Source organism: Brachionichthys hirsutus, chromosome 20 (genome assembly GCF_040956055.1).
Source record: "Brachionichthys hirsutus isolate HB-005 chromosome 20, CSIRO-AGI_Bhir_v1, whole genome shotgun sequence".
Lineage (NCBI taxonomy): Eukaryota > Metazoa > Chordata > Actinopteri > Lophiiformes > Brachionichthyidae > Brachionichthys > Brachionichthys hirsutus.
The window spans coordinates 3,177,729-3,204,041 of NC_090916.1; the positions used below are offsets into that span (position 1 = coordinate 3,177,729).

The window sequence follows — 26,313 nt, forward strand, 5'->3', positions numbered from 1 at the left end:
TTGTTTTGCAAATGGCCTTTCAGAATAGAATTAATCCTCACATATCACATTGTTCCAGCGCACAATCTCCATATGGATCAATTTCAACTTTTAGAACGTTTTGATCATGTTGCAGGCGGAATCCCGTGCAGGCCATGCGTAAAGTCACGCGTAAAGTCACACCTAAACACCTTATGTGCGCGCGCTAATAGGGTGATACTTTAATCCCGTGGCAGGCGTTGTTTGTAATGCTTGCTGACAGCATCCACGGTGTTAAAGCAGCCTCCATCTGACCCCATTGCCCTCTTATCTCCAGGCAATGCCGTTCTGGAGTTGCGGCTGCTCTTCCATGCTCTGACCAAAGCTGTTTGCCACCTGTACCTGGCGCTGCTCCCGCTGCGCCGAGCCACCACTCACTTCGCAGTCTGCGCGAAGTATCTGATCAGCTGTGACCAGCAAGCCCCCTCGCCCCACGCTCACCCCCACCAGAGCCAGCCTCCCGCCCGAAAAGGCATGCTGCATTTGCTGGAGGGCATGTGTGTGGCGTGCGAGGCGGTTCCCAACTTGATGGGCGCAGCGCTCAGCGTGGGCGCCGCCTTCTGCCACACGATGCAGGGCGGATTCTACATCCTGGCAGCCACGTTACGCACCATCCAGGTCAACCTGTTCTTTCAAATGAACGGCGAAAGGGATCGATGGGACAAAGAGCGGCACCGAGCCAAAGAGAGCGAGAAAAAGCTAAATTCTAAAGTGCTGGAATACATCTCCGTATTTTGTCAAGATCCCGTCAGCGCTTTGCGCATCAAAGTTGACGTACCACCTGTGTATAGATGATCTGTAAAACATCTGGTAAACTGGCACATAAAGGGGCCTTCTAACTGCTGGAGGTTGAACTTTGACCTGTGGCTGTCACCCAACTGCTGTAAAGGGAATAGTGCAGATTAAAATCTAAGCATGACAAATGAAGGATCTATGGTGCATTTGTGTTACATTTGTTTTTATTGTAAAGAAATTACAAATAAATGTCTCAAACATAACAGTTTAAGTTGTTGTGGTATATTAATTGAAATACAATCAAGGGTCATAGTTCAGTGATTAGTATCCAATTGCACTCAACAGACCGACAATCAAGATATATATATGTGTGTGTGTGTGTTCTGTGGCACAGTCGTTCAGGTAAACAAAACTAGCAAGACTGTCACCCAGCTGGTCTTTGTAGTTCCATCGCCGTCCAGTCAGGTCTGTAAGGAAACAGAAGGAGGGAGAAACGTTACGTCAAAGTCTGACATCGAGGACAAAGGGTTTTTTGACCTGCATTATCACAGTACAGCTAGTTGGAGTTTAGGACTACATGAGATCATGTTGGGGAAGGAAGAGACGGGTATGTGGGAATAAACTGGACCTTGATCTGACACTCAAGATGGATCGGTTCCAATGGAGGCTAAAGTCTTGCATCAGGTGCAGTCTGGAGAAACTGGGGTGGGATTTTCCCAGCTATAATTAGAGATGGAAAGAAAAGATCCTGAAGAATCTGGTTATGGAAACTCAACTAAGTGCACCAACTACACCCAAGATATTTAAGCCACCGTGAGCGTGTATTCAGAGGTAACTTTGTTTTCATCTACAAAAACCAGAAATTGCACCAGACTACGTCACTTTCTTACAGAGGGCGTCTTCTATTCTTCTGATTGCGGTTTTGTTCACTCTGAACTCATTCTGCTCAGACCTGTACGCAGGAAAGAAAAACGGAAACTGAACTAAGATAACTGGCATAAAAACGAAAGGACAGCTGATCAACCACCACAGAAAATGAGCTTAAAACCAAACAGGGGCTAATCAACCCAGCCGGTCCAGAGAGATGGCCGCCCACTATGAGCCTTAGGTTCTGTCCAAGGTTTCTGCCTGTTAAAGGGAAGTTTTTCCTTGCCTCCATCGCCAAAGTGTTTGCTCTTGTGGGTCAATTTGGGTTGTGTCTTTCCCTGCTACTCCCGTTAAGTGCCTTGAGATAACTTTCTGTTCTGATCTGACGCTATATAAATAATAATCAATTGAATTGAATGAATCTCGCTACTCACGCCCTCGTCTTTGTCACAGCCTCCAGCCTTCGCAGAGCTGACAGAATATTTTTCTGCATGTCAGATGACAGGACTTCATAGGTGTGAAGCTCACCTGAAACACAGAGATTGGGTGAAGGTGAAGGAAGGTTTAATGGAGGCTTGAAATATTCTAGAGGTCAGAGGTCCTCTCTGTTTTACCTGCAAGGATGAGCTTCGTGCTCAAATTTCGAACAGCAGGTAGGAATTGTTCCTCAGAGAAGGAATTAGCTTCTTCTTCACAAAGATACCTGAACATCACCTGGAAAAACAGACTCGATCAAGCTTTAAATCCAAAATCCAATTCTCCCCCCCCCCCCGACATGAATAATAAACCGAGATATTAAGGAACAAATTTTCAAGTTCCATTGGCTGCAATGTTAATGAAAATGTCAAAGCAAATCAACATTCTCCACTTCACCCTGTCTTTTGCATCGTCCTCCCCAACACCAGCCACTCTCATGTCCTCCCTCACTACGTCCATGTATCTTCTCCTGGGTCGACCTCTAGCCCTGCTCCCTGGCAGTTCCATCCTCAGCATCCTTCTACTGATATATTCCCTGTCTCTCCTCTGGACATGTCCAAACCATCAAAGTCTGTCCTCTCTGACCTTGTCTCCAAAATGTCTAACCTTCACTGTCCCTCTTATTGCCTCATTTCTAACCCTACCCAACCTGGTCACTCCAAAGGAGAACCTCAGCATCTTCATCTCCATGTAATTCCAGTTTTTGTTGCCGAAGAAAGAAACCGTCCACTGGAGGAGCAGGTCATGAAGTCTGCTAGGTTGCCCTGCCATGGTTGATCATGTTCTTCTGAACAGCCAACCTTCTAGAGACTTATTAAAAGTTCTATTAAGATGAAGCGATGATTTAAACCTCAAAGTGAGAAAAGGACCTGATAGGAGTGTATGAAGGGTTGTAGAAAGCCCAGCAGGAAAGAGAACGCCTCTGCCCCTGCTTCCGACATTGCCACCTCCTGTTGACTGATGTGGAGCACTCCACATTTCTTCAGGAGGCAGCACGCCTCCTCAAAGTCCTGAGTAATGGAAGCACAAATATCATGGAGGCATCTGTCAAAAACATCTGCCTGTCATTGAATGTTTAACACTTCAAATTCTATTCCTTAGATTTCTTCCAGATTATTTTTTTTCCCTGAAAGATGAGGACGTTACCTGAGATGCCTGTCCAGGGACGAAGACGAATTCATTGGAGAAGACGTCCCGTAGGAAGCAGAAGAAGGCGAAGAGCTCGTCTGTGAAAGAAAGAAAGAAAGAGGGTGATTCCTCTAAAGGCCGTAGTCAGCCTAGAAATACGCTGTGATTAATCCTCACCTCTTCCTGCGGCCTTCGTGACGTCTATGGCCGCTGCAACCATCGCAGGACGCAAAAGGATGTGCGCAGACTGATTCTTATAGGCAGCCAGCATCAGCAGTGGAGCTGCTGTCCTGACGACACCCTCCTCTGGACTCACTGGATGTCTCCTCTCAGGTTCCTCCTCCTGGACCAGGTAGACCCGTCCTGCTTCGCGCCGTACTATGGCGCGATGCATGGCCACGGTGGATGACATGACATCTGCGTCGGGGACATGCGCTGCAGGACAAACGGTCTCTGTGTCACATGCGGGTGTTTTGGAGTGGTTTTATGAGGCTCGTGCGACTCGTGCTGTGTATTTATCACACCTGAGAGCTGTGAAGGGAGATGGTTCGGCGGGGTCTTCTTAGGATAAGGGACTTTAAAGTGTATTAATCCACCGAATATCTCCTAAGTGAATCTGAATGCTTGTGCCAACTGGCATTCATCTAATCCGTCTGATCGGCCTCCGACTGGACCGCAGGAGTCTTCAGTGTCCTGAGGCGAGACACCGACAGATTTAACCAGAGTCGCCGCTCAGCTCCGACAGCATTTACTCGAGTACAGTACTCCAAGTTGGGCCCTCCTCTTCACCTTCACCAAGAATTCATGTTTTGTTTAAAGGTTTTCAGTTGTAGCTTCTTAAATGCAAAGACTTGCTGCTTTACATGTCAATGGTTTTAAAGTGTGTTAATGTCGGTTTGACATAACAAAGATTGTGACTGTCCCACCAGTGTAATAATAACCAGCAGTTTTCAATCATCAAAAAATTGCAAATCAAATTGCATTGATTGGTTAATTTGTTAATTAAGAAAATAATCATGTTGTTGCAAACCTACAGAAAATAGTTCCAAATCAGTTCCAACACTGACTTTATACTTTTATATTGATAAATGGGTGATAATGACCGAGTAATCTAATGATCAGACAGTAGTAGTAGCAGTGTAGTAACAGTCAGATGTATTAGTACTCCATGTACTGTACATGTTTACCTTAATTAAAGGATCTGAATGCATTGGTTAGCTGTCTACATTTAAATTTTCTCTGCAAATACTGTATAAAATATATATGCAGCATGGAAATGCCACCTAATTGCCATTAAAGGGAAAATACCCCTTATCATGATTCCCTTTCTGTATCAATTATTTGTGATTAACTTTGATGCAGGCGCCTTGGGATTGAATTAAAGATTTCAATATTTACACCACATATATAAACTGTGTCCTCTCACCCACCAGGCCAGTTTAGCCGAGCGCCAAGGTCCAGCGCCAACTTCTTGAGCCAGAGGGTTTTTTCTGTGAGCTGATTCCAGAGCAGACCCTCCTCTGATAGGAGTGGGCCCGGAGCCTGGAGCAGCACGGAGGCCATCAGAGACCAGGGGCTGATCAGAGACCCCCGTTCTTGAAATCGAACCATCAGGTGAGCCAGCCAGCTGACACAAGCCTGAATGTCTGCACTGGGCTTCTGAGGAAGATCTCTGTGAAGGGTTATACAAACAGAGAAGAGGAAGGTCGAAGGGAGGAGGTCGAAGGGAGGAGCTTCACAAGCAGGTCATTCCCTTTGGCAGTGCGTCTGGAAATTTAGTGGTCCATAATGGCCGAAGAGGAGTTTAGCGTTGTGATTTTACATTGTGTTTTTAGGGTGTTTAACAAAAGAACAATAACTAACTGAACTGGAAAACCACTCAGAGAGCGCAGACCTCCGCCGAGCAGCTCATTCCCCTCCTAATTGGATTTACACCGTCCACATGGTGATCTGGATCATCATCAAAAGGTTCTAAATTGTTCTTGGTATCTTTATACAACCAACCATGAAAAGTAAAAGTGAATCGGAGTTGATTTTTGTAAAAGGAGTCCATATCCTGAACAGGTTTCTCTTTACCTTGGCATGAGATTGTACTGACAGCGGTTTATCTTGCCTTGACACAGCTGCCGCACCGACAGGGGACGGCCAAAGTTCAGGTGCATGCAGCCATAATTCTCCTGGAGCACTTTGCTCGCCTTCAGTAGACCCTTCGGAGAAAGAGGAAAGCCGGGGGGGTGAAGCACGAGACAGAGGTAAGCCAATCTGCACTACTGAGACAAAAAAATATGTTTGCAAATACAATAAGTGGATGAAAAGCATTTTCCTGTAGCGTCACATCCTTAGCTCATAATATGATAATATGATGAGGATTTAGGCAGGACGTACTGTGGTGGTTTCTGCTGGCTTGGCTACACCCAACAGTTCATGGACCAGCAGCGATTCCTCCACCACTCGGTCGTAGCTGATACTGATGGGAACCAGCGTGATGTCAAACACCTCACTTTTAAAGTAAGGCTCCAGCACCATGTGCATCATCCCTACAGACACGTGTGCAAACATTTCCAAAAGGCAAACAACTATCTTTTATGACATAAAATGAACCGGGTATGGAGAAAAATGTAAAAGGGAAACACCTTCATGCACTGAAAGATCTGTCGTGATTTTCAAACTGCAAGGGCCACGATTGCCTCATTGAGATTATTGTCACACGCACAGTCAAACACAAGTTTCTCCTTTGTCCTGCCTCTCTAACTGCTGAATGAACGAGGCAACAGGAGGTGCAACAAAAGTCGGCGAGTATAAATGAGATAAAGTGAAATAAAGAATGAATGCTGTATCCAAGGAGCAAACACAAACATGCACCAAGTGCTCGCTGGACATTTACCTAATTTAGGCATCAGAGACTTCAGCGTGCGACTCCGCAGGCCTTCCACATAGAACTCCACTGGAGCAAACCCTTTCTGCAGAAAACGCATGCAACAGCTGCCCTTTCACAAATGCTTGAGTAAGGAATGCCTGGCCGTGTACAGATGGGGGCCACGTCTTACCCTGACAATGGTTTTAACATATTCCGACAGCACGGCCCAGTAGAGTTTGTCGGACCCGATGGATCGCCGGATGAAGAACGCACCAGAGCGACGCAGTATCTCCCCGACCATCTTCATCCCTGCAAGAGCTTCACCGAGGAAAGAAGGGCATGATAAACAAGAGGAAGAGAGAAACGAGCATCTGAAGTCAAGAGGAAGGACTCGTGAAAAATGTTGCGGGAATGTCTAGATCAGTTTGGTGCCCTGATTAAAAGGGATACTTGCGAATTCCAGCAGCAATAACGGGTAAGGGGATGTCATAGCAGAACAGGATGTAGGAGATGGCCAAGAAGTCTATGTAACTCCTGTGATTGGGCATCAGGATGACAGGATTCTCCTGGATGGCTTGTTGGAGCTGAAAAATGAATGAAAACCAACAGCTCAGTTTCTCTATGATGTTGCACTGCCTGAAAGAGGCAGCCCCCCCCCCCCCCCCCCCATGGGTAATTGGGTCCTGACCGTGTTGAGTCCTTCCATGTTGACAAGCACACTGGTGAAGAGTCTCTTGAGCACCTTGCTGATCATGTAGGCCATCAGCCTGATGAACCCCAGCTGCAGATGTTGAGACATTTCCACCAAAATCCCTTGAGCCTCCTTTCTCACCTGCTCTACAGATGAGCCCGTCTCCAAGGCGACCTGAGAAACAACGTAGGAAATGATGAAAGGCTCTCCATGTCGACCCCCCCACCACCAGTTTCCAGTGACACACCTCTTTTGCTATGTAACGCAGGTACTGGGACTCCAACACGGCGTTGTTGAGGTCGGCCGTGGAGCAGGACAGGCCCCCTTTGTAGGGGTGGGGGTTGAACGTCCTGAGGGCAAAGCCAAGATCGGTGCAGCTCCTCTTCCATTCCAATATATCCACAAAGTCCTCCTCATCTTCCAGGCCGGCTCTACCGGAATCTCTACACTGGAGGGATGGAGTTGTGCTCATGTTAGAGGCAGAGCTGTTCACTCTTTAAAACAGAAAACAGAATAGAAACATGACAGATCTCCTGCAGGGTGGGGCTTATCAGGTGATTACTATACTGGTTACCCTCGCCGAAGCGGAAGCGAGGGTATTGCAATTGGGTGCGTTTGTCTGTCTGTTTGTCTGTTTGTCTGTTTGTTTGTCTGTCCGAGCGCATAACTCAAAAACTAGTAACCCAATCGACTTGAAATTTTTACACAAGCAAGGTTCTGTCAGTGGCTCGGTCCTCCCCGAGAATGGCGTTGATCCGGATCTGGATCCAGATTCTAGAATTATTTTTACATCTGGAATTGTGCCTGTGCTGTAAACTGCCACTTTAAGAGGGAGGGACACGAATGGCATGATGGGAAAAAGAGTCCAGAAGGAGTCTTGTAGTACGTTCCGGAGCAGCAAGCTAGAGCAGGTTTGGCCCCTCTGATCCGGAAGCCCTGTTTACTGTCTCACAAGATCCAATAGTCTTTTGGAGGCGAGGGTCTGCAATCTCTGATTGTCTTTCTAGTTGATATTCTCATACTAATTACATTCTCTCTCACACCGGCCTTTTAATGAAGTAGGATGGAAAACCCAATGAAAGAATGTAATGTGCATGTTGTTTTTTAAACATACATTATGGTGATACCCCCCCTGAGGTCCACGTAGGTCTCGTTCTTGAAACTACACACCGGCTCATTATCAGATAAATGTCCAGCTGTACTATGACCCTCGATATTATCTTGCTCAGTAGAGGGCAAAGTTTCTGCAGCTTGTCAAGCAGCTCCTTTGCAGTTTCCACCTTCAGAGCAGAATCACTGCGCGCAAACGGCGAACGCTTCACATGCGTTCTGCTCATTCAGTCTCTTTGCGCATAACTTGGAGTCGCCGTGTGCGCTCAAGCGTGAATAAACCACACGTATGATGAAGGTGAACGGACTTACCTCATCTGTCATCCTTGTGACGTTCTCGCCGACTATCGCGACGCGTCGCTCTCTGGAGCCGCCTTCGGTGCACCCTGGAGCGCGCAGCGTCCTGGGAACCAAACCAATGGGGTCGCTGCGTTTTGGAAACTCCTCCTGCATATTGTATGTGCAGTTTGCTCTCTAATAACCCCGAGGACCAAAGTTGGTAGCAGCAAAGTTCTGTATCTAACAGAGAGACGGGAGAAGATTTACAGTTGAAAAATCACCTTTTCCCTCTGAGACTGACTGAAAACTTAATCAACCAGCGCTCAGTCACTGATTAAAAAGTTACTTAAGTTAGTTAAAATATTCACAGAGAAGATGCAACAGTTCTTCTGACAGAAATGTCACGGACTACATTTTCCACACGCTTATCTTTGAATATTTACCACTGTTAAATTTAGCCATCTAGGATAGAGCTCTGGAAATGTTTGCATTTATTATTATTTTTATAGTTTTTAGCAGAATTTGCCAAACTAGAGCAACATGGACAAAGATTTGGTGTTTCCCTCTTCAGTTTTAAAAACTGTGTCAATTATTAGTTCAAGTATTTATTTATTTTATTCCAGCCTTTTGTCCAGCAAGAGTTTGTGGCGCTCTTGTTTTTGCATCATTGCAATGGAATCTTTGGGTTTTGGATTGTAACTGCAATTTATCACTAATCCCTTACATGTCATAGAATAATCAGTCCAAAAAATAAATCTAAACAAATAAATACACAATATTAATGTTAATTAATAGTTTCACAACTATTGTATTTTATTGTTTCTCTTTTGTGAAAAAAAAATACATCTTTTTTAATGACAATAACAATTTTGGGGAGGCTCAGCCTCCCAATCCATCCATCCTGGGTCTTCCCCGCGGTCTCCTCCCGGTGGGACCGTGCCCTGAACAGGTGTTCAGGCCTCTCAAAGCGGAGGAGCAGCGGCTCTACTCCGAGCTCCTCCCGGACAACTGAGCTTCTCAACCTTATCTCTAAGGGAGAGCCCAGCCACCCTACGGAGGAAGCTCATTTCAGCCGCTTGTACCCGGGATCTTGTTCTTTCGGTCACTACCCAAAGCTCGTGACCATAGGTGAGGGTCGGAGAACGAAGATCGACCGGTAAATCGAGAGCTTTACCTTTCGGCTCAGCTCTCTCTTCACCATGACGGATCTGTGCAGAGTCCGCATCACTGCAGACATTGCACAGATCCGTCTGTCGATTTCTCGCTCCATCCTTCCCTCACTCGTGAACAAGACCCTGAGGTACTTGAACTCCTCCACTTTGGGGCAGGATTCTCCTCCCCGACCTAATCCACCCCTGGGGCCTTGCCACCGAGGAGCTTTTTAACTACCTCGGCAACCTCAGTCCCAGAGATGGCAGGAGCTCAGTGGGGGCCCTAGTCCAGGGGCTTGGAGGTCTTGGAGGTCTTGGAGGTCTTTTCTCTTCGGCCACGGAAGAGAAAAGACCAGAAGCGCTTCATCCTGCTGGCTTTCTTTTTGGGGACCTTTGGCAGGGCGTCATCCTCTTTGAGGGAATGGAGTTCCTCCCTCTTCTCTGCTTCCCTGCGCCTGTCAAGAAGCTCCTCGTCCATCGACGCCCGCTCCTCAGCAAGCTCTCTTTTGTGGTCCTCCTCCCTCTGGAGGAGCATTTCTGTGAAACGCTCCTCCATCCTAGAGGCCTCCGCCTGCTGACGCTCGCTGGCCTCCTTCAGCTGCCGGTTTGTCTCCAGACAGCTGAGGTGCTGAGCTTGGATGTTCTCAAGCACTTCTTTGGTGTCATGCAGCTCATACAAGACCGTCCTATAATTCAGGGCTTGATGGTTAGCCTTGACGAGCTGCTTCTCCTTGTCCTCAAGGAGGTGCTTGAGCTTGATCACCTCCTCTTTGTGCTCCTGCAGGCTCTTTTCCTCCCTTTCTCTCTGGGAATGCAGGCTCTGTTGAAGAGAAACTATTTGCTCTTCATTGCTTCTCCTTTGCAGCTTGAGTTCTGCCTGGTCCTTTTGGAGATTGTCCATATTTGAAATAGCCTGGTCATATTTAATCTGGAGGTCATGGAGCTGACCTTCAACAGCGTTAATGTGACCCTGCCCTGACATCTCCTGTTTCCTATACAGGGTCTTGGCTGCAGAACATTTTTGCTCTGCAAGTTTGTGAAGAGCAGCTGGAGGTGGTAGCATCTGGACCGTATCCAGGTCCGTGGCTAAGGAACTTGCCTCCTTTTCTGGTTTCCTCGCAGCAACTGGCCGTTGTAGTACCTTGTGTGGTCTGACATTATCCAGGTCCTTGCCACGTTTTTGCTCTGCACGTTTTCTAGCAGCAACTGGCCGTGGTAGCATCTGGACCGGTCTCACATCATCCAGGTCCTTGGGTGTGAAACCTGCTTTCTTTGCTGGTTTCCTAGCAGCAACTGGCCGTTGTAGTATCTGGCCCGGTATGACAATATCCAGGTCCTTGGCTGCAGAGCTTACTTCTTCCTTTACTGGTTTGCTAACAGCCACTGGCTGTGGTACCAGCATCTGGAGCAGTCTGACGTTCCTCCGTATATTCCTGCTTACTTTAATTTGTTCGCAGTAGAGATCGTCGTCTGAATCCGAAGGGATCGTGGCATAAAACTTTTTCTCATTGTATGTAGACATTGCTCCAGTTGTTCAGAAAGTGAACTGGTCTGACTGAGAGTTTAAACTGATATTTATAGACAGATATCGGTGAAACATCAAAGGTCCCTTTGATGTCTCAGCAGGAACTTCTTGACAGGTCCCTTTGATGTCTGTCTTGAGTTTGCAGCTTTGATATTGAGCCCTTTTGTGATTGGTCCGTGCTGGTCACATTACACCTTTTTTTTAATCTACTTGCCTACATGTATGCACAAGTATTGCATTAAAACAGATGACATATAGTTTAGATATAGTGTATAGTGTAATCATTTATGCTATTTACGTCAGCTTGCTAAGGTTAAGTATTGATTAAATAGCGGTGACAATGGACTCTTATTTTGAAGTCACCGTCCCCTGCTATGAGCTGTGAATGGAGAAACACTCGTTACAAGCTAATATCAACTCAGCTCCGCTCACAACACAAGATAATCGTTCAATGAGTCGTTCACCGCTCCCTCTCCCTGCAGCACGTACGAATCACAGAACTCACATACGAATCACTGATTCAGAACTCACGTCCTCTTCTGAACGACTCACTGACCCCCTTCCGTCCCGCTTTCAGCGGCAGCAGCCACTCGACTCGAGCCTGGGGGGGGGGGGGGGGGGCCTTCCTCGCCGGAGCCGAGGGGCTGCTGTTCGGCACGTTAAGTTTGTCTCACAAAGATCATTAAGAGACTAAAGTAAAATTTATTCTGAAGATAAAAGTTAGTGTCCGGACTGCCTTTTGCTGCTGCAGTTACTCTAATTCAGTGGTTCTTAACCTCGTTGGAGGTACCGAACCCCACCAGTTTCATATGCATATTCACTGCCATAAAGTGATGCAGCTGCTGAAAACTAGAACAACTACAGGTATAAGAGAAAATGTATGGACAGTATTCTTAGTTCATTACCCTCCATTACAAGATCCAATAGTCTTTTGGAGGCTGAGTCTGCAATCTCTGATTGTCGTTTTCTAGTTGATATTAGAGCCTTGGACAAAGGCCTATTAGAGCCTTGGACAAAGTGTGGAGCGCAAAGAACTGCGAGGAATCATCCGGCGTCGTCCAACCAAGGCTCACTGGAACAGGCGCTTGCGTTCATTCACAAATTAGTTCCAATTAGTTTATTTTTTATCTTCATCTGACAACCAAAATAAAATTAATCATCAAAAAACTAATAATTTGCTGTATAATAGCTTTCATGCATGACTCTATTTACTCTAATTAAATTATACATATATATATATATATCTAATTACCCTCGCCGAAGAGCAGGCGAGGGTATTGCAATTGGGTGCGTTTGTCTGTCTGTTTGTTTGTTTGTCTGTCCGAGCGCATAACTCAAAAACTAGTAACCCAATCAACTTGAAATTTTTACACAAGCAAGGTTCTGTCCGTGGCTCGGTCCTCCCCGAGAATGGCGTTGATCCGGATCTGGATCCAGATTCTAGAATTATTTTTACATCTGGAATTGTGCCTCTGCTGTAAACTGCCACTTTAAGAGGGAGGGACATGAATGGCATGATGGGAAAAAGAGTCCAGAAGGAGTCTTGTAGTACGTTCCGGAGCAGCAAGCTAGAGCAGGTTTGGCCCCTCTGATCCGGAAGCCCTGTTTACTGTCTCACAAGATCCAATAGTCTTTTGGAGGCGAGGGTCTGCAATCTCTGATTGTCGTTTTCTAGTTGAGATTGAATTATCAAACGAATTTGATGTGCCAAGACGTTTTAATTGAGTCAGATCACACCATTCATTTAACAGTGAACTGGTCAAAACAAAAAAAAAGACCGGTGGGATTAAATAAACAAATTATTCAGTTACCAATAAAGGCAAATAAATCACACTTTCAGGCTGTTGTGGCTCTTTCATGGAAAGAATAGTATAGAAGCACTTATATATGCACACATGCTCTTCAAAAACATGCTCACAGGTATTGTAATAATTTAAATGATACAGTTCAGGTACGAGGAAAGCAGTGTGATTATATTATATATTATGATTATATATATATATATATATTATTAATGTTGGGTTCTGCACTGAGTGACTTTTCAAGGGATGAATGGTGTAAGCACATATCAGATGAAAAAATAATATGAAGTTCTTAAAGCAAAAAGGATAAATATAAAGGTTGCATGATCGTGGTGTTTCTGTTTGAAATGGAATTCAAAGGATGAATTAACAGACATCTCATTAAGGCCACAAGGGATGACATTCCGATCACAACATATACACTGTGTATGGTTTGAGTAGAAAAAGAAATTCAACCATTTGCCTCACAGAAACAACAGATGGTTGCTATGGTGACCATTCAAATGTTTTGCTTTGCATTCCCTTGTCAGGGAAATAAATATTCATTTTACCTTTGCAATCCTCGTGCCCTCGGCACAGTTTGATATCAAGCTGCGCAGATGTTCATTCATTCGTTGTGCTCTTCAGTACATTTATTATCACAGATTCCAAAGAGAATAAAACAGCGTGCATGTGTACGTCTGCATCATTAATACGATACTAGCCAGCTATCTACATAAATACAAGTCCCATTCCAAAGAGGGTGGGATACTGTGTCAACAGGAACGTTTCACGGGACAGATTTACTGCATTCTGTCTTTATATGTTTGAAACAGCATCCCAACTTTTGGAAATTTTATTAGGAACTTCGGAATCGAGGCTGTCGATTGTCTAGCTACAGATTCTGTCTCAAAAAATAATAATACTGAGCTTTGCTTTTGGAATAAATTACTACCATTTCTCATATACATACAACCAGTCAAAAGGCTACAGATGCCATTCTTTCCATAAATGTGTGCTAACAGCTATGCTGTGCATTTAAAGAATCTTCACAACATGCGTGGCAACCCAAGTGTGCTCTCTGCTGTCCTCTGAAAACACTCAGTCTTCCACAGAGATCCACAAACTTCTATCCCACACATGAAATCATCAACACACCATCAGCCAGTCGGCGCTCTGCCTGCCAGGGAGATGCTCAGCAGGCCAACAGGTCGTCAGCTGCCGGGGGTGGGAGTCTGTGGAGGTGTAGTCCCCTGATGCTCCACCTGGGGGAGTTGCTGCCTCCAGAAGGTGAAGTGGCTGAAGGTGTCCGAGCAGGGGAAGTCTGAGCAGGAGGCCCGCGCCTTCAGAGGGAACACGTGGTCCACCACCTCCCCCAGGCGAACGTAGCTGAAGAGAGGAAGAGGCAACAATCCAAATCAAATCACTAGCAGAGTTCCTGCAGGATTCGACAAGGGAACACTCTGTGTGAACATTTCTAGACCCCAGACCCGAGAGGCATTTTAAACCTATTTCTAAAAGTCACAGGATTGCTTGCAAAATCAATTAATAAACTTTATTGGTCATCAAGAATTGGAATTAGATTTTTGTTGATGGCCTTTAACAGCAGCTTTATGTTTTTTTGTGACTTTCCAGCCAACTCTCATTTCTTTATAGCGCACACAGAACACTGTGATGCCCGTCTGAGATGCAGTTTGGATTAACAGTTGCTGGTTCCACGTTGGTTTTCCTCCATTTAAAAAGTGCTAGTAATTCCATGCAACTTTGATATTAATATAAAATATAAAAATGTAAAACCCATAAAGAGATCATATTTGATTAATTTGCACCATTTTAAGTATTAAATTGTAAATATTGTATTTTAGACTCTTTAAAACTTTACAAGGACCTGCATAAACCACCAGATGAGCTTGTATCTGAAGTTGTTACCAGGTTCCCTCTCAGAACTGATCATGGACACTGGATGCAGGACTTACGATGAGATATTGGTCTTGGCGTGCTCCTGCACAAGTTCGCCTTTTGGATTGACAGTAAAAATCCTGTTGAGCGGTACTCCTACTTCTTTATAGGAATAAACATCCTTCAAATAAGAATCAGTGTCAGAAGTGTTGTCCATCTGAATTCAACTTTGGACAAAAAGCCATTCATATAAGAATCTTCCACACAAATAGATTTAGCCTTTAACAGGAATGCATCTGGATTATATCCTTTAAACGATAAATGTCTCTGAATGATACATGAAATAAAAAATAATAATTTTGGATTGTAAATACCGTGGGCCTGTTGCCAAACGCTGCATAGAAGGGCTGCTCGTTGGGGTAGAAGAGATTCTTGATATCATTGAGACACTCCACCTTAAATTTCTCTGGTTTCTTCTCAATCACTTCCCTGTCAAACACACAAACACACACACACACACACACACAAACACACAAACACACACACACACACCACGTTCTTGTTCATTACCTTATCCCTATAGCATGCTAATGCATGAAATGCATGCTTGTTGGTATATGAGACCTGTGCAACGCTGAGAAGAGGCTGCTCGGGCTCAGAAGCACGGGGCCCATGGGCAGCATGGTGCCTCTCTCGTTGACCCAGTGGAGGTAACCTCTGGTCATGTCGGCCATGCCGATAGCTCGAGCTGAACAGTACAGGAACTTATATCCATTTCTGATAGAGAGAGAGAGAGCGAGAGATCGAAAACATGCATATGATTAAAAAAAAAAGACACTAATAGTGGAATGTCTGACAGGAAAGGTGCTCACTGGCTGACTTTGTGGTAAAGCTGTGCAATGCCTTGGTGGGTCCAGTCTTTACCCAGCGTGGGCAGGATGTGACCCAGAGTGTCTGACCTGGACACAGACATGAACGGTCCAATCTAGGCATGTACAAATCCACCGAATGATTTACCGTGTCAAGTTTTAAAGGGAATACTCGGACAGCGCTCACTATTTGAATAAAGGTCAGATGTTAGATCGCATATGTGACTTTAACCCTTTATTGCCAAACGTATCATATTTGATACTCATGGCCTTTCTGGATCTTGAGACTTCGATTTCAGAAGTTTGACCCCCCCCCCCCCCCGAAAAAGCTGATAGATTACACATGCATCTGCATTTTCCGTTTAAAAAAATAAATGCATCTCGCTCAATAACGAACGAACCCCGTGACACACACCTGGTGATGGTTCCGTCTATGTCTGAGATTATTATCTTGTCGTCCCAGTTCCAGAGGTAGATGGTGCCCTGACAGCGGCATGTTCCCTGGTACTGAGTGGTGACACTGAACACAACATCGTTTGGACCATCCTGCAGCTGGAGTGACAGCTGTGTGTGTGTGTGTGTGTGTGTGTGTGTGTGAGAGAGAGGGAGAGAGAAAGAGAGATAACACATGAAGGATACGAATAAATGATTAAATGTTGTCTGCAGCGTGTCTTCATCAGACTCCTCACCAGCTGCTCTGAGGAGAGTCGCAGTGTTTTCTTATAAGACACTCCTGCCGTGAGTCCAGGCTCTGATTGGACGCTGGGCGAGCCTTGAGTGGCTGCCCTGTGGTCTTCATCACTGGAAGACGTCTCCTCCTTAAGTCTGACATCGACACGTTTTAGCAGCAGTGATTTAACCGGTTTTAGTCCTTGGACTTGCTTTATGAACAGAAAGGCTTTCAGGCTCATTACCTTCTTGTCATCATCCCAGCCTGCTCAGCAGAGCAACAGGCCCCAAGCTCAGACACCGAATCCTAGGAGAGGAGCACCAGTATTCATTTGTTTCACCCCCCCCTCATTAACTTTACAACAGAAAGTAACACTGGTAATAATTACAGATTTGACGCTGCTGTTTTTGCCTCGCCAGGAGAACCACCACCTCCCTCCTCTCTTGGGCATCTTCTCCTTCATGATGTTCTCCACTGTAGCCTGGAGAGGAGCATGCACACACACACACACACACACAAAAACACAATTCACCATTAAAAAAAACAACAACACAAACATATGAACCCAAAAACAGTAACACAATGTGTTTGTGATGGGAACTGGGAGAATGGAGAACAAACATGAGTAAGACATAGAAAAAACAACGACAACAGAAGAAGAAATGAACAAAAACACACAGTTGTGTCAAACATACGGAGGTGGAACGCAGCACACTAGACAGACAACAGAGAAGAAAGTCCAAGGCTGAGTGAATGTAGCTGAGGCGACAGGACTAACAATGGATAGAAGTACGGGAGTGACAAAATAAGAGGGAAGGGAGAAAATGGAAAGGTTAATATACACAATATAAGATCCGTCGGAAGCTGCAGGCAGGTTAGGATGCAAACACCACAGTCACGCCACAAGGGGGAGTAATGCCCATGTAACAACCAACCTACAGTCGTTATTACATCAGTGCTGAGCGTCCATTTCTCACCTTTGGCAGTGGCTTCTGAAAGGCTTGCATAGCCAGCATAAGTGGAGCAGCACTGCTCCAATTATAGTACCTGAGGAGGAGGAAACGCATCTCATTGTTATCCACTTACACGACTGCTGTCAGGGAAATGTCCCCGTGCAACCCGCAGAGGATCATAAAGCGACTATAAGCGATAGGATGACTATGCTGTATACGTGTAATACGTTTGCGATGCCTTACTTGGAGCAGATCTTTACAACTAAATTGGGGTCGTCAATGATGGAGGGGTTTTCTGCAAACTTCTGGTATGAGACGATCTTCTTGTGGAACTGCTCTGCGATGACGCACAAACACACGCCTCACGTTTTCGTGTCGCTTCGGCTAACGGCGTCGTAGCCGTGCTGCATCAGTCACGACCTTACTTGTGGTTATCTCCCTGTTGTCGGCGAGTCCTCCACACAAAGAGATGGCGATAGACGGCAAGTCAGCCATGGGCTCACAGTTGCTGTCGACGCCGCTGTCCCCTCCCGAGCCGGCTGACTGTGGGGACAGACTGGTGCTGTGGAGGCCCGGGTCCGAGATGCTCCTCACTGCCGCGCTGCCATCGCTGCAGAGAAGACAGGTCCATAAGGACTTGCGTGGTTCGCGCTAATTCAAATCCAACTCTGACTCCGTAGAAGTTCACGCAGTAAAATGTGAACAGGCCATAATGAGATCATTTCCTCATCCTGCAAGTTATTTTGAAAAGATATCTTTATTTTGAAAGGCTTGGAATGTAGTGAAATGTGTAGTGTTATGTGAGTTATGGCACATATACCTCTTAGGGAAATAAAGAGCTGCCACCTCAGGCTCAAGCGCTGTGATGTCATCCAGGTAAATTCCATCCGATCCAAGATGGCGGCTTCTCCCGTCTGCAATGTGGCGTCGACATGCATTGAGTTAATCTCGAGTGAATTAAGAAGCCTGCGTTTTTGATGACACCAGAACGAGACGTTTCATTGCATTGGTGTCGTAGAGATCACCCTTTCTCTTGGACGGAGAGTCCGTCTTGTCCGGTGGACTTGCCGTCTTCTCCTCCAGGTCGGGCATCGTGGGAGACGCAGCACCTTCAGCCGCTTGCGTCTCCGCGGCTAACGACAGCGACTCCATCCTCATGGATTCTGACTCCGTTCTGACCTGAAGGGCCGTTTCCTCCACGGTCTGCGGCGGCGTCATCATCAATGCCGCTATCTCAGGACAGGGGCCGCACTGCTCCGAAGACGCCTCTTGATCGATCACACGGAAATGTGTGCTTTCAGACACAGGGATGGATACTGGGGGGCAGACTGCTGGAGGCTTGAGTTTCGCTTGGAGGAAGGATGGCTAAAAAAAGAAAGGAAGAATAACTATAAATACTCTGAAACGGATGAAATACAAAACGCCAGCTGAGCTGATCCCAGTCGGGCATGGAGCGGAGCCTTTGCTCACCGTGGCGGCCTGTGGCAGTTCCCCCCACGCCCAGTGCATGGCTGGATTCTGACCGGCACTGTCAGAGGGTTTGGTCATCAGCTCAGAGTCACTCTTAGGAGAGGTGGGACGGGAGTTTCCAGGACTGAAGGATAAATTGAACACAAAAGAAAAAAGAAAAAAGAAGAAAAGCAGTTATAGCGCTGCTCCGGATGAATAAGAACACCAAAAGTCTTCATCATTTGAATAAAGGCACCTCTGAAGAGGACTCCACTCGCCATCGGAGCGAGTGTAGATGCCGGTCTGCTTGAAGGAGCCGGTGGTGGTCTCCTCTCTTAAGAGGTCTAGAGATGAAGTCCTGAAACACACAAACACACACACACACACACACACACACACACACATTTCAATACAATTAGCTGTATATGATTGATCTGCACATTGGTAAAAAGATGCATCAAACGATCAGATGTAATTGTAACTATGCAGGGTTTGTGCTGTTAGCATGAACAGGAACAACTACGTAGCAACCAGACAAACCAGGAAGCGACTGATCCCCTTCTCCATGTCTTACAAGTTTCATCTCCATCAGTTCACTTGCAACGTAGCATTTTCTCCAGTGTTGCTGAATGGAGCATGGAGAATGGTTTTCTTGATAATTGCAGCTACATTGTTTCCTGGAATCTATATTTCAGCTATATAATTATCGTATAGCTGCAGCCTGACATGCTTCTAGATGGTTTTAGATCAAATACCAAAAAACACACAGTTGCATACTGTTGTTATGCTGTTGCATTTTGTCTCCTCTATCTCGCCTCACCTGCTGCTCTCCTTTTCCGTCCCTTCATCAGAGCTGATGTCCATGGTGAACATGTCCTCGTCCCCTGAGTAGTCCCCGCTGCCCTCTCTCCTCCCGCTGTCTGGCCGAGACTTCCTTCTCCTCTTCCTCCTCTTCTTCGCGAACATACTGCCAGTTTCTCCCGAGCTGCCGATGGAGCCCAGCGTCTGAATGGGTGGCCCGCCAGAACTCTTCTTCCCCATCAGGGAGGAACTCATCAGAGCAGCCCCGTCTGACAAGATCGGAGAGGTGGCCAGGTAGGAGGGGACCACTTCCTGTTTGATGAAGAAGTGAAAGGATGAATGTGTGTTTGTTTTTGCTGTTGTTTTTTTTAACTTAAATTGTGGAATGTGGCATCTACAGGAACATGTATGAAGGAATAAGTTAAAATCAGGGTTATAAAGTGTGTAACCATTAAGGAAGGCATTAAATAATAACAACAATACTAGCAAATATTGTTCAAGAACAGTAAAACATAAATCTTGGTAGATTGAACGTCAATCTTTTTTTTTTTTTTTTACTTCATACTTCCTGAAATATTGACACAAAAAATTAACTGCGTCCCTCTGTGGACAAACAAAGAACCATTTGTGCTGTTGTCCGTATGAAATAGAAATCGTCTGTTTAGGGTTTTGGATAATTAAGGTCTGACACGTGTGACGGCTGCCAAACTGCAAGCGCCTGTTGTGAGGAGACTCAAATGGAATCTGTTCCCCAGTTCTGTGAAAAGTTGAATCGTCCTCCAAGAAAAGGATTTCCAGGAAGATCTGTCCACGCAAGGGGGGGGTACATTTGTTTAACATGAAAAAATGCGGTTCCCTCATGTTTTCCTTCTCTTTGCCAAGAAAAGAAAAAGGGCTCAAAGACACAATTCTGCCTCCAGGAATGGGAACGTGACGCTACACTGAGAAACATCAAATTAAATCACCCACTTCCCTTGTTGGTGCCTCCCAGCGTCAGAAGTTCACTGCCTGTTTGTCTTCGTGTGCATGCAAGAGTGAGGAAACCTTTCAGCCTGCAACTCTTGAAACAGTGTAAAACCAAAATCAAAACAACGGGCCTCACCAAGAACTGAGGAAGAGTTCTGCTCCCATAATTGCTAGTCTGAGTTTTTAATCTTGGTTCTTGTGGGTTTCACAGAAGAATTCTCAGATTGAGAAAAAAGTTATTTCTTATTTCATCTATTTATCGCGTCAACGTTAGACTTTTCCACTCAAATATTTAAACCCTGTTCCAGAAAGCTTGTCCTGTAAACACGCATTCATGTATCCTCAAATATTAAGGGACAGCATGTAATGTAGGTCAGAGAGCCGGAGTTCGTAAACGCTGCATTCAGGACGCGCTGAGTAAATGAAAAGGGGAATTATTGTCAGCCAAAATGTGGAGTGAGACGTTGTTGGCTGACTGGCCGTATGACCTTGTTCAAACTACTATGAGGAACGCAGCTCGTGTAATGGTCCTCCATTGTAAACAGGGGTGTGTTTTAGCTTCAGCACATCCAGGGGAGGGGCATAAAAGCTTTTCATTGATTCGTGTTTATATTCAAATCAATATGAGTCACTTAATAAGAAGACAAGGTTTTCACATACCTGAGCATCTTCTGTTTCTCGCACAAAGAAGGCCTCTCCATTGTCCCCGAGCTTCATGTGTAGATCCACCGGTTCTCCGTTGATCTCCATATCCACCTGGGGGGGGCAGAGGTGAAGCGAAAGATCCTCAATCTTTGAGCATCTACGAGATGACTCTGTCTGCCTTGACACGCTTGTCGTCTCCCCACCACTTTCTCCCGGGAGCGGAGGACGCCCATCTTGCCAAAGCGAACGTGGAAAGGGGAGCACTGCAGGGATCCGTCGGGCTGTCTAACGACGATGACGTCGATGCAGCCGGAGAGGGTGGCAGGGTTCAGGCCTCGGTACAGCTCTTTGACCTGGACGAACACCTGGCCTGCCAGCTGGCCCACGTAGTTCATGGTCTGGCGGGTCTGGTGGGAGGAAGAGGAAAGGCGAGGGAAGAAATGAATGGCTGTGTTTATGACCTGGAATCTGCCGCGTCTTTCTTTAGCCTGTCAATCTCATTCTGCAGAACGCAATTCATATATAAACGTGTGAGAGCCGCTCTAATACGCAGCGACTCCTGCTCAGTGCTCCTGTAATTTACCATGTGACCTGAATACTGTAAAAAGAACGGGTTGCCAGTTTTACTTTCACTTCTCTTAATCTTCTTCCCTTCCTGAAAAGACAGAAAGACGTGGGGAAATGATTGTCGGAGACGCGTGACGAGGATTGTGAATCATCAGTGCCGACGCTACGCCGTAATGATCGTAATTACAATCTTTACGTTCTGATTACGACTCTTTGTAACATTTGTTTTCATGTCTCTCTGGTTTGATGAGGAAGTAGATCCCAAAAAAGGTGAATACCAGTCTAATAATAACAGACTGTTCGTCAAATCAGGAAAAAGCACCACAACAGAGGAGGAAGAGAAACACTCATTATACGGCCCGCTGGACTTTCACAGCTCACTCACACACAATGTTTATTATTTTAACGGCTCGTACTCTATTTTCTCTTAATTCACCTCCTAATGCCTTCGCCCCAGTACTCATTCTATGTTTACGTACCTGTTTACGTTTTCTGACTATAGTTGTGGCTGGTAAAATTGAAAATAAGAGACATTATGAGATGCATTTTTAGATAAATATATTAACTTAGGGGTGATGTCAATCAATTTCAAGCATTGATTCAAGCTCATCTCTCCACATTACGGCTAAAGTGCTAAAGTGCTCTGCATCTACGACGTAAACAAGGATGGTTTGAACATAGGGTGGGAGATCCTGACCTTGACTTGGCAACGAGCCACCAAAACCAGCAGCGAGAGGATGGATAGAGTGGAGCGATGCCAACATACCCCCCCCCCCACAGACACACACAGAGAATTAATCTGAGAAGCTGTAGCCGAGTATCTTGATAAGTTTCGCACAGATGACCTTCACAGTCTGTAATTTAATTTCACGTAAAGAATGGACTCAAAAACCAGCAAAAAGAAATAAATAAAATACAAATCTGATTCCCCAGGCAGAGAATATTTTAGTGCTACTTCCAAAAATAGACTTTCTTGTGTTACAGATGATGATGATGTCTCTGAAAGCTCACGCCGGCTGGCATCACACAGAGATTGTGGTGGAAAGATGCTCTTTTCTTTTCATGTTTTCCTTTGAGAGGTTTTCTTTTATGAAGACAGACAGATTAATCTGTGCATCTCTGGAATAATCGGGATTTAGAAGCTTTTCAGAAGCAGTTTTTGAGAGTTTGTTTATGGAATAGGGTTGAGTTTGGATCAGCAACTGAGTCAAGTTTTATTTATAGCATGTTATTATAATGACATAAGCAAAGAATACATTTATACCTTATGAATTCACGCTAATATTTTGCAACACATGCGTGACATGCCAGCAACCATTCATTTGCATTATTCACACCGTCACGTTCCAATAAAGGAAAGAATAGTTAAAATCCAGGAGAGCTGCCTCATGACGTTTCAGGGCAATGTCAAATGTTAATTCGGACTAATAGCGGTGTAATGATTAAAAAAAGAGGAACAACAAACAAGCGCAACTGCGTGGAAAAGATCCATCAGACATTTCAGCGTTCAGGTGCAAAAACAGGCGCATCATACCTGTACCGTCAAACGGAGGCTGGAGCTTCCTTTGCGGTGAATGGCGGAATATAAAACATTACAGAAGTGTTATTTCTCCATAGCAGCGACCGTCTGGGTGTTTCATCAATCCCGGACGGACTGTCATTGTCTTTGCATAGTCAAACGCGCACTACACAAGTCCGTCCGTCCGTCTAGATCAGTGTGTGACGTCATCGGGAGCGTGAACCACTGCGGGCCAATCAGCGTTGAGCTGCCGGGTTGCCAAATGCATCGTTTAGCTGCCGCAGGTATGTTGTTTAAAGTTTTAAATGTGGAAGTTCTGGGGTGATTTGTGCCACATATTTAAGATTGTTTTACTTCGAAAAGATAAACAAAATGTCCGTAATTTTTGCACCAAATTACATAAACAGAATGCAGTGACGTAGTTAAAGGTTATTTGTCTCAACAGTATCAAAGGAAGCCGTAACAAGCAGCAACGCTATGACGGCGAGAAATAGTAAACGACGTCACCATTTAAAGAGACACGACCCAGTTAGTCCGATGCAGTGAGGTGATCTTCTCAGCCAATCACAGCCTCGGATCGAAGCACGTTCGATGTTATCGCCGAGTGAAAACGAGTCTGGTTTTTACCATTACTAAGAAACCACCACCAACAAAACCCGATGTGCCATGTAATTACTGACGAGTGCTACAAACACACAATTCCTTACTGGCGCATTTAAATCAGTAGTCAAAACTTATTTTTCTTTTTTTTATTGAACGCCTCTCAAAACAGGCGACACCGCAAATGCCAAAAGTACAGCTATTCTGCATTTCAAAACAGAGAGATGCATTTGAGTGTGTGTGAACTGTCACATACTTTTTTTTAAAGCTCACACTGGCACACTTAAGAAGATAACACCATAGTAAATTAGGGCGATGTAATTAAACATAAGTACAATGTCAAAAGTTGTCCTTTCTTTACGTGCTCTAATTGTGTGCTGGCTCAGAATGAGACTTTTGCTTTACTGCCGAATCTGCATCAATCTCACCGGCATTCGTCGGTTTTTGGAACCAGTACGTAGAAATCTTTATACCCTTAATTTAAATAAGTTATGCTACATGTGTAATCATGTGACCTCTGCCTTTGTCCTGTGCTAAATAGACTTGTATCACTCTGAAAGTAATTAAGAAATACTCACTAGGAAGCTCTTTCAGTGCGATTAAAAGTGTATTTGTCACAGTGCTGAATGTACCAATTGATTCTCAGCATTTTTATTTGCTCCATACATTTATAAAGATAAAGGATTTAACCCTAATACTTTTTTTATTTACATATACTTGAAAGTGGGTCATTATCTCAGTTCGGGTTGCAGAGTTAACACAGTGAAATCCCAGCAAGGAACAGCACATAACATTATATCAGTATAACTAGCAGAGGTCAGCCCAGACTGACTGGCACTGCACGCGTGTACAAAGTGTCCTCACACAACCCGAACGTCAGCGTCAGTGGATTCTCCAAAGACAGCTGAGCCACTCGGACACGTTTCTTAGAACAAAGCTGCTTTGCCAGGAAGAACTGAGCTCCGGGACACAAGATATAAATTCATTTTCAATATGTATGATCACCGCTACACAAGATCGCGTGCTACAGCAGCATTTATCAGAAAGGTAAAAACAGGTTTCTCTTTGCTTGTATTATAAGCATTGATTTTTTTATTTCCTTGCACTCACACACAATTACTTTGGTCCTAGTTTTACACCGGCAGGTCGACCTTATCTGGCCTTTTATCCACCCTCTCTGCTCGGAGGAGTGCCGTGGTTGGTGTGGTCTCATGTTGACTTTAGCCAATTACAGTTTTGTATTTTAGGAGTCAGTGATATACGAGCTTATTGCTTCCAGTATACTAATAGCATGGAAGTTAGGCAACTATATGTTTGCTCTTTTCATAGTTGCCAAAAATATATATTCCAGAAAGCTATTAAATTTGAGAGCACACGAGCACGACGGGTTTAAATGGCAATAACAACCATAGCTGCTTTCTTACAAGATAAATACCCCCCCCCCCCGCCCAAAATGAACAAGACTCAAAATTCTGGACCGTTTGCCTGTCTTTGCCGAGTTCATCTTATCGCACCCTTTATCATATTCTTCCTCTCTGTCCAACTTTCAGTCGAAGCAGATCATTTGTCCATTCACACTGTAAAGTAAACACCCATCGAAGCACTATCGCTCACTATCCCAGCTTTAAATATATTGGTTGTGTTTAAAAAGGCAACAATTTGTCCCACAATAATGCGTTTTCTTTTTTTCATTCCATGCATGCAGATGATAGACAAAACACGTTACCCAGCTCCAGGTGGTGTCGTTGGCGAAGTGCACAACAGCCTCTTCTAATTCTTCCTCATCCTCAGCTGATGTCATGATTCCATAGTTTTTCCGATCCAAGCCGCAGGTGTCTGATCTGAACAGGTGTATGAAACTCCTGGACAGAACTTGTGCCCTCACTCTGTCAATAAGTCAAGTGTGTGACTGTCGAGTGTTAGGGGACAACATCTTACTAAATTTACCTGGGCCCCCGGGGTCAGAAATCCGAGATGATCCTGGAGAGCTCATCATCGACAAGATCCCCCCCCCCCCCCACCCCGGCTTCTTTGGCATTTGAGTAGGGCATGGTTGAATCGTTTAACAGAACATTGGACGACATTGACAGACAGTCACACAACCGTGATCAAACACAAGTCAAATTACAATTTGTTTTTTGTCACAGAGGTCTCCCCGCCCTGAAGCATCATGCATGTCTGACAGTCTTTCCAATGTGCAAATTTCTCATTCGATAATACAGACACCTGTTGCTATTAACCCCATGTTAACCATGTGGCACCATGGCATGCCAACCACAGCAGAGCACCTGTTGCATGAGGTGAACTCCAAGTTCCCTTCTTATGTGTTCCTCCTCCAGCGTTCACTGTAACTAACATGATTCTTTATGGTGTCACTGACCCTTTTAAATGGCCACCTTTGGTTTGCTGGTGGTCTGCAACCATGGAATCCACTGTGAGGCCATTTCAAACCCGACACTGCCCCCTAGTGGTATAAGTACTGTGAACGAATGGTCCGAAAGTTGCGTTCAAACCGCAGTAAATTAGAGTTTCATTTACAAAACTTGTACATTGTTTAGAAAGGTTACGTGTCATGCCTTTGGTAGAAATAGTAACATAATATATCTAAACATATATATATATATGCAACAAAAATAAAATAATTATACGCGCACACAGCACCTTTTGGTTTATTTTTTTGGGCTTTGTTATTTCTTTCGATTGATTTTAAGTTACATCTTGTTTCTGACTATGAAATATTCGTAATAATATCGGGT

At 45.0% G+C, this 26,313-nt stretch overlaps 2 protein-coding genes across 2 annotated transcripts; both read right to left on the reverse strand.

Moving 5' to 3' along the window:
* Nucleotides 1-592: 592 nt before the first annotated feature.
* Nucleotides 593-7,245, reverse strand: gnpat2 (glyceronephosphate O-acyltransferase 2). Its single transcript, XM_068753612.1, has 16 exons — nucleotides 7,021-7,245; nucleotides 6,771-6,947; nucleotides 6,537-6,666; nucleotides 6,273-6,400; nucleotides 6,110-6,185; nucleotides 5,611-5,762; nucleotides 5,302-5,432; nucleotides 4,656-4,897; nucleotides 3,403-3,660; nucleotides 3,244-3,323; nucleotides 2,967-3,107; nucleotides 2,235-2,334; nucleotides 2,055-2,148; nucleotides 1,644-1,705; nucleotides 1,382-1,473; nucleotides 593-1,220 (listed from the first exon to the last, which is right to left on the reverse strand). The coding sequence occupies exons 1-15, from the start codon at nucleotides 7,243-7,245 to the stop codon at nucleotides 1,421-1,423; spliced, it is 2,049 nt and encodes a 682-aa protein (XP_068609713.1). The 3' UTR covers nucleotides 593-1,220; nucleotides 1,382-1,420.
* A 5,297-nt stretch (nucleotides 7,246-12,542) lies between these two features.
* Nucleotides 12,543-25,530, reverse strand: LOC137909444 (phosphatidate phosphatase LPIN1-like). The gene is made up of 20 exons (XM_068753904.1): nucleotides 25,284-25,530; nucleotides 21,075-21,278; nucleotides 20,887-20,982; nucleotides 19,280-19,572; nucleotides 18,716-18,817; nucleotides 18,481-18,604; nucleotides 18,036-18,375; nucleotides 17,831-17,924; nucleotides 17,436-17,620; nucleotides 17,254-17,347; nucleotides 17,035-17,104; nucleotides 16,446-16,538; nucleotides 16,302-16,363; nucleotides 16,077-16,212; nucleotides 15,803-15,951; nucleotides 15,391-15,477; nucleotides 15,143-15,295; nucleotides 14,893-15,007; nucleotides 14,596-14,699; nucleotides 12,543-14,008 (listed from the first exon to the last, which is right to left on the reverse strand). Exons 1-20 carry the CDS (start codon nucleotides 25,356-25,358, stop codon nucleotides 13,834-13,836), a joined length of 2,751 nt encoding a protein of 916 aa, XP_068610005.1. The 5' UTR covers nucleotides 25,359-25,530; the 3' UTR covers nucleotides 12,543-13,833.
* Nucleotides 25,531-26,313: the final 783 nt, after the last annotated feature.

Coding starts and splice junctions, on each gene's coding strand:
- LOC137909444 (XM_068753904.1), bottom strand. CDS start 25,358: ATGACATCAGCTGAGGATGAGGAAGAATTAGAAGAGGCTGTTGTGCAC. Junction 20,983..21,074: donor TCCGCTCCCGGGAGAAAGTG/GTGGGGAGACGA, acceptor TGCCCCCCCCAG/GTGGATATGGAGATCAACGG. Junction 14,700..14,892: donor CGTTTGGCAACAGGCCCACG/GTATTTACAATC, acceptor TCTTATTTGAAG/GATGTTTATTCCTATAAAGA.
- gnpat2 (XM_068753612.1), bottom strand. CDS start 7,245: ATGAGCACAACTCCATCCCTCCAGTGTAGAGATTCCGGTAGAGCCGGC. Junction 4,898..5,301: donor CAGTACAATCTCATGCCAAG/GTAAAGAGAAAC, acceptor AACCCTTCACAG/AGATCTTCCTCAGAAGCCCA. Junction 2,335..2,966: donor CCTTCATACACTCCTATCAG/GTCCTTTTCTCA, acceptor CTGTTTTTCCAG/GTGATGTTCAGGTATCTTTG.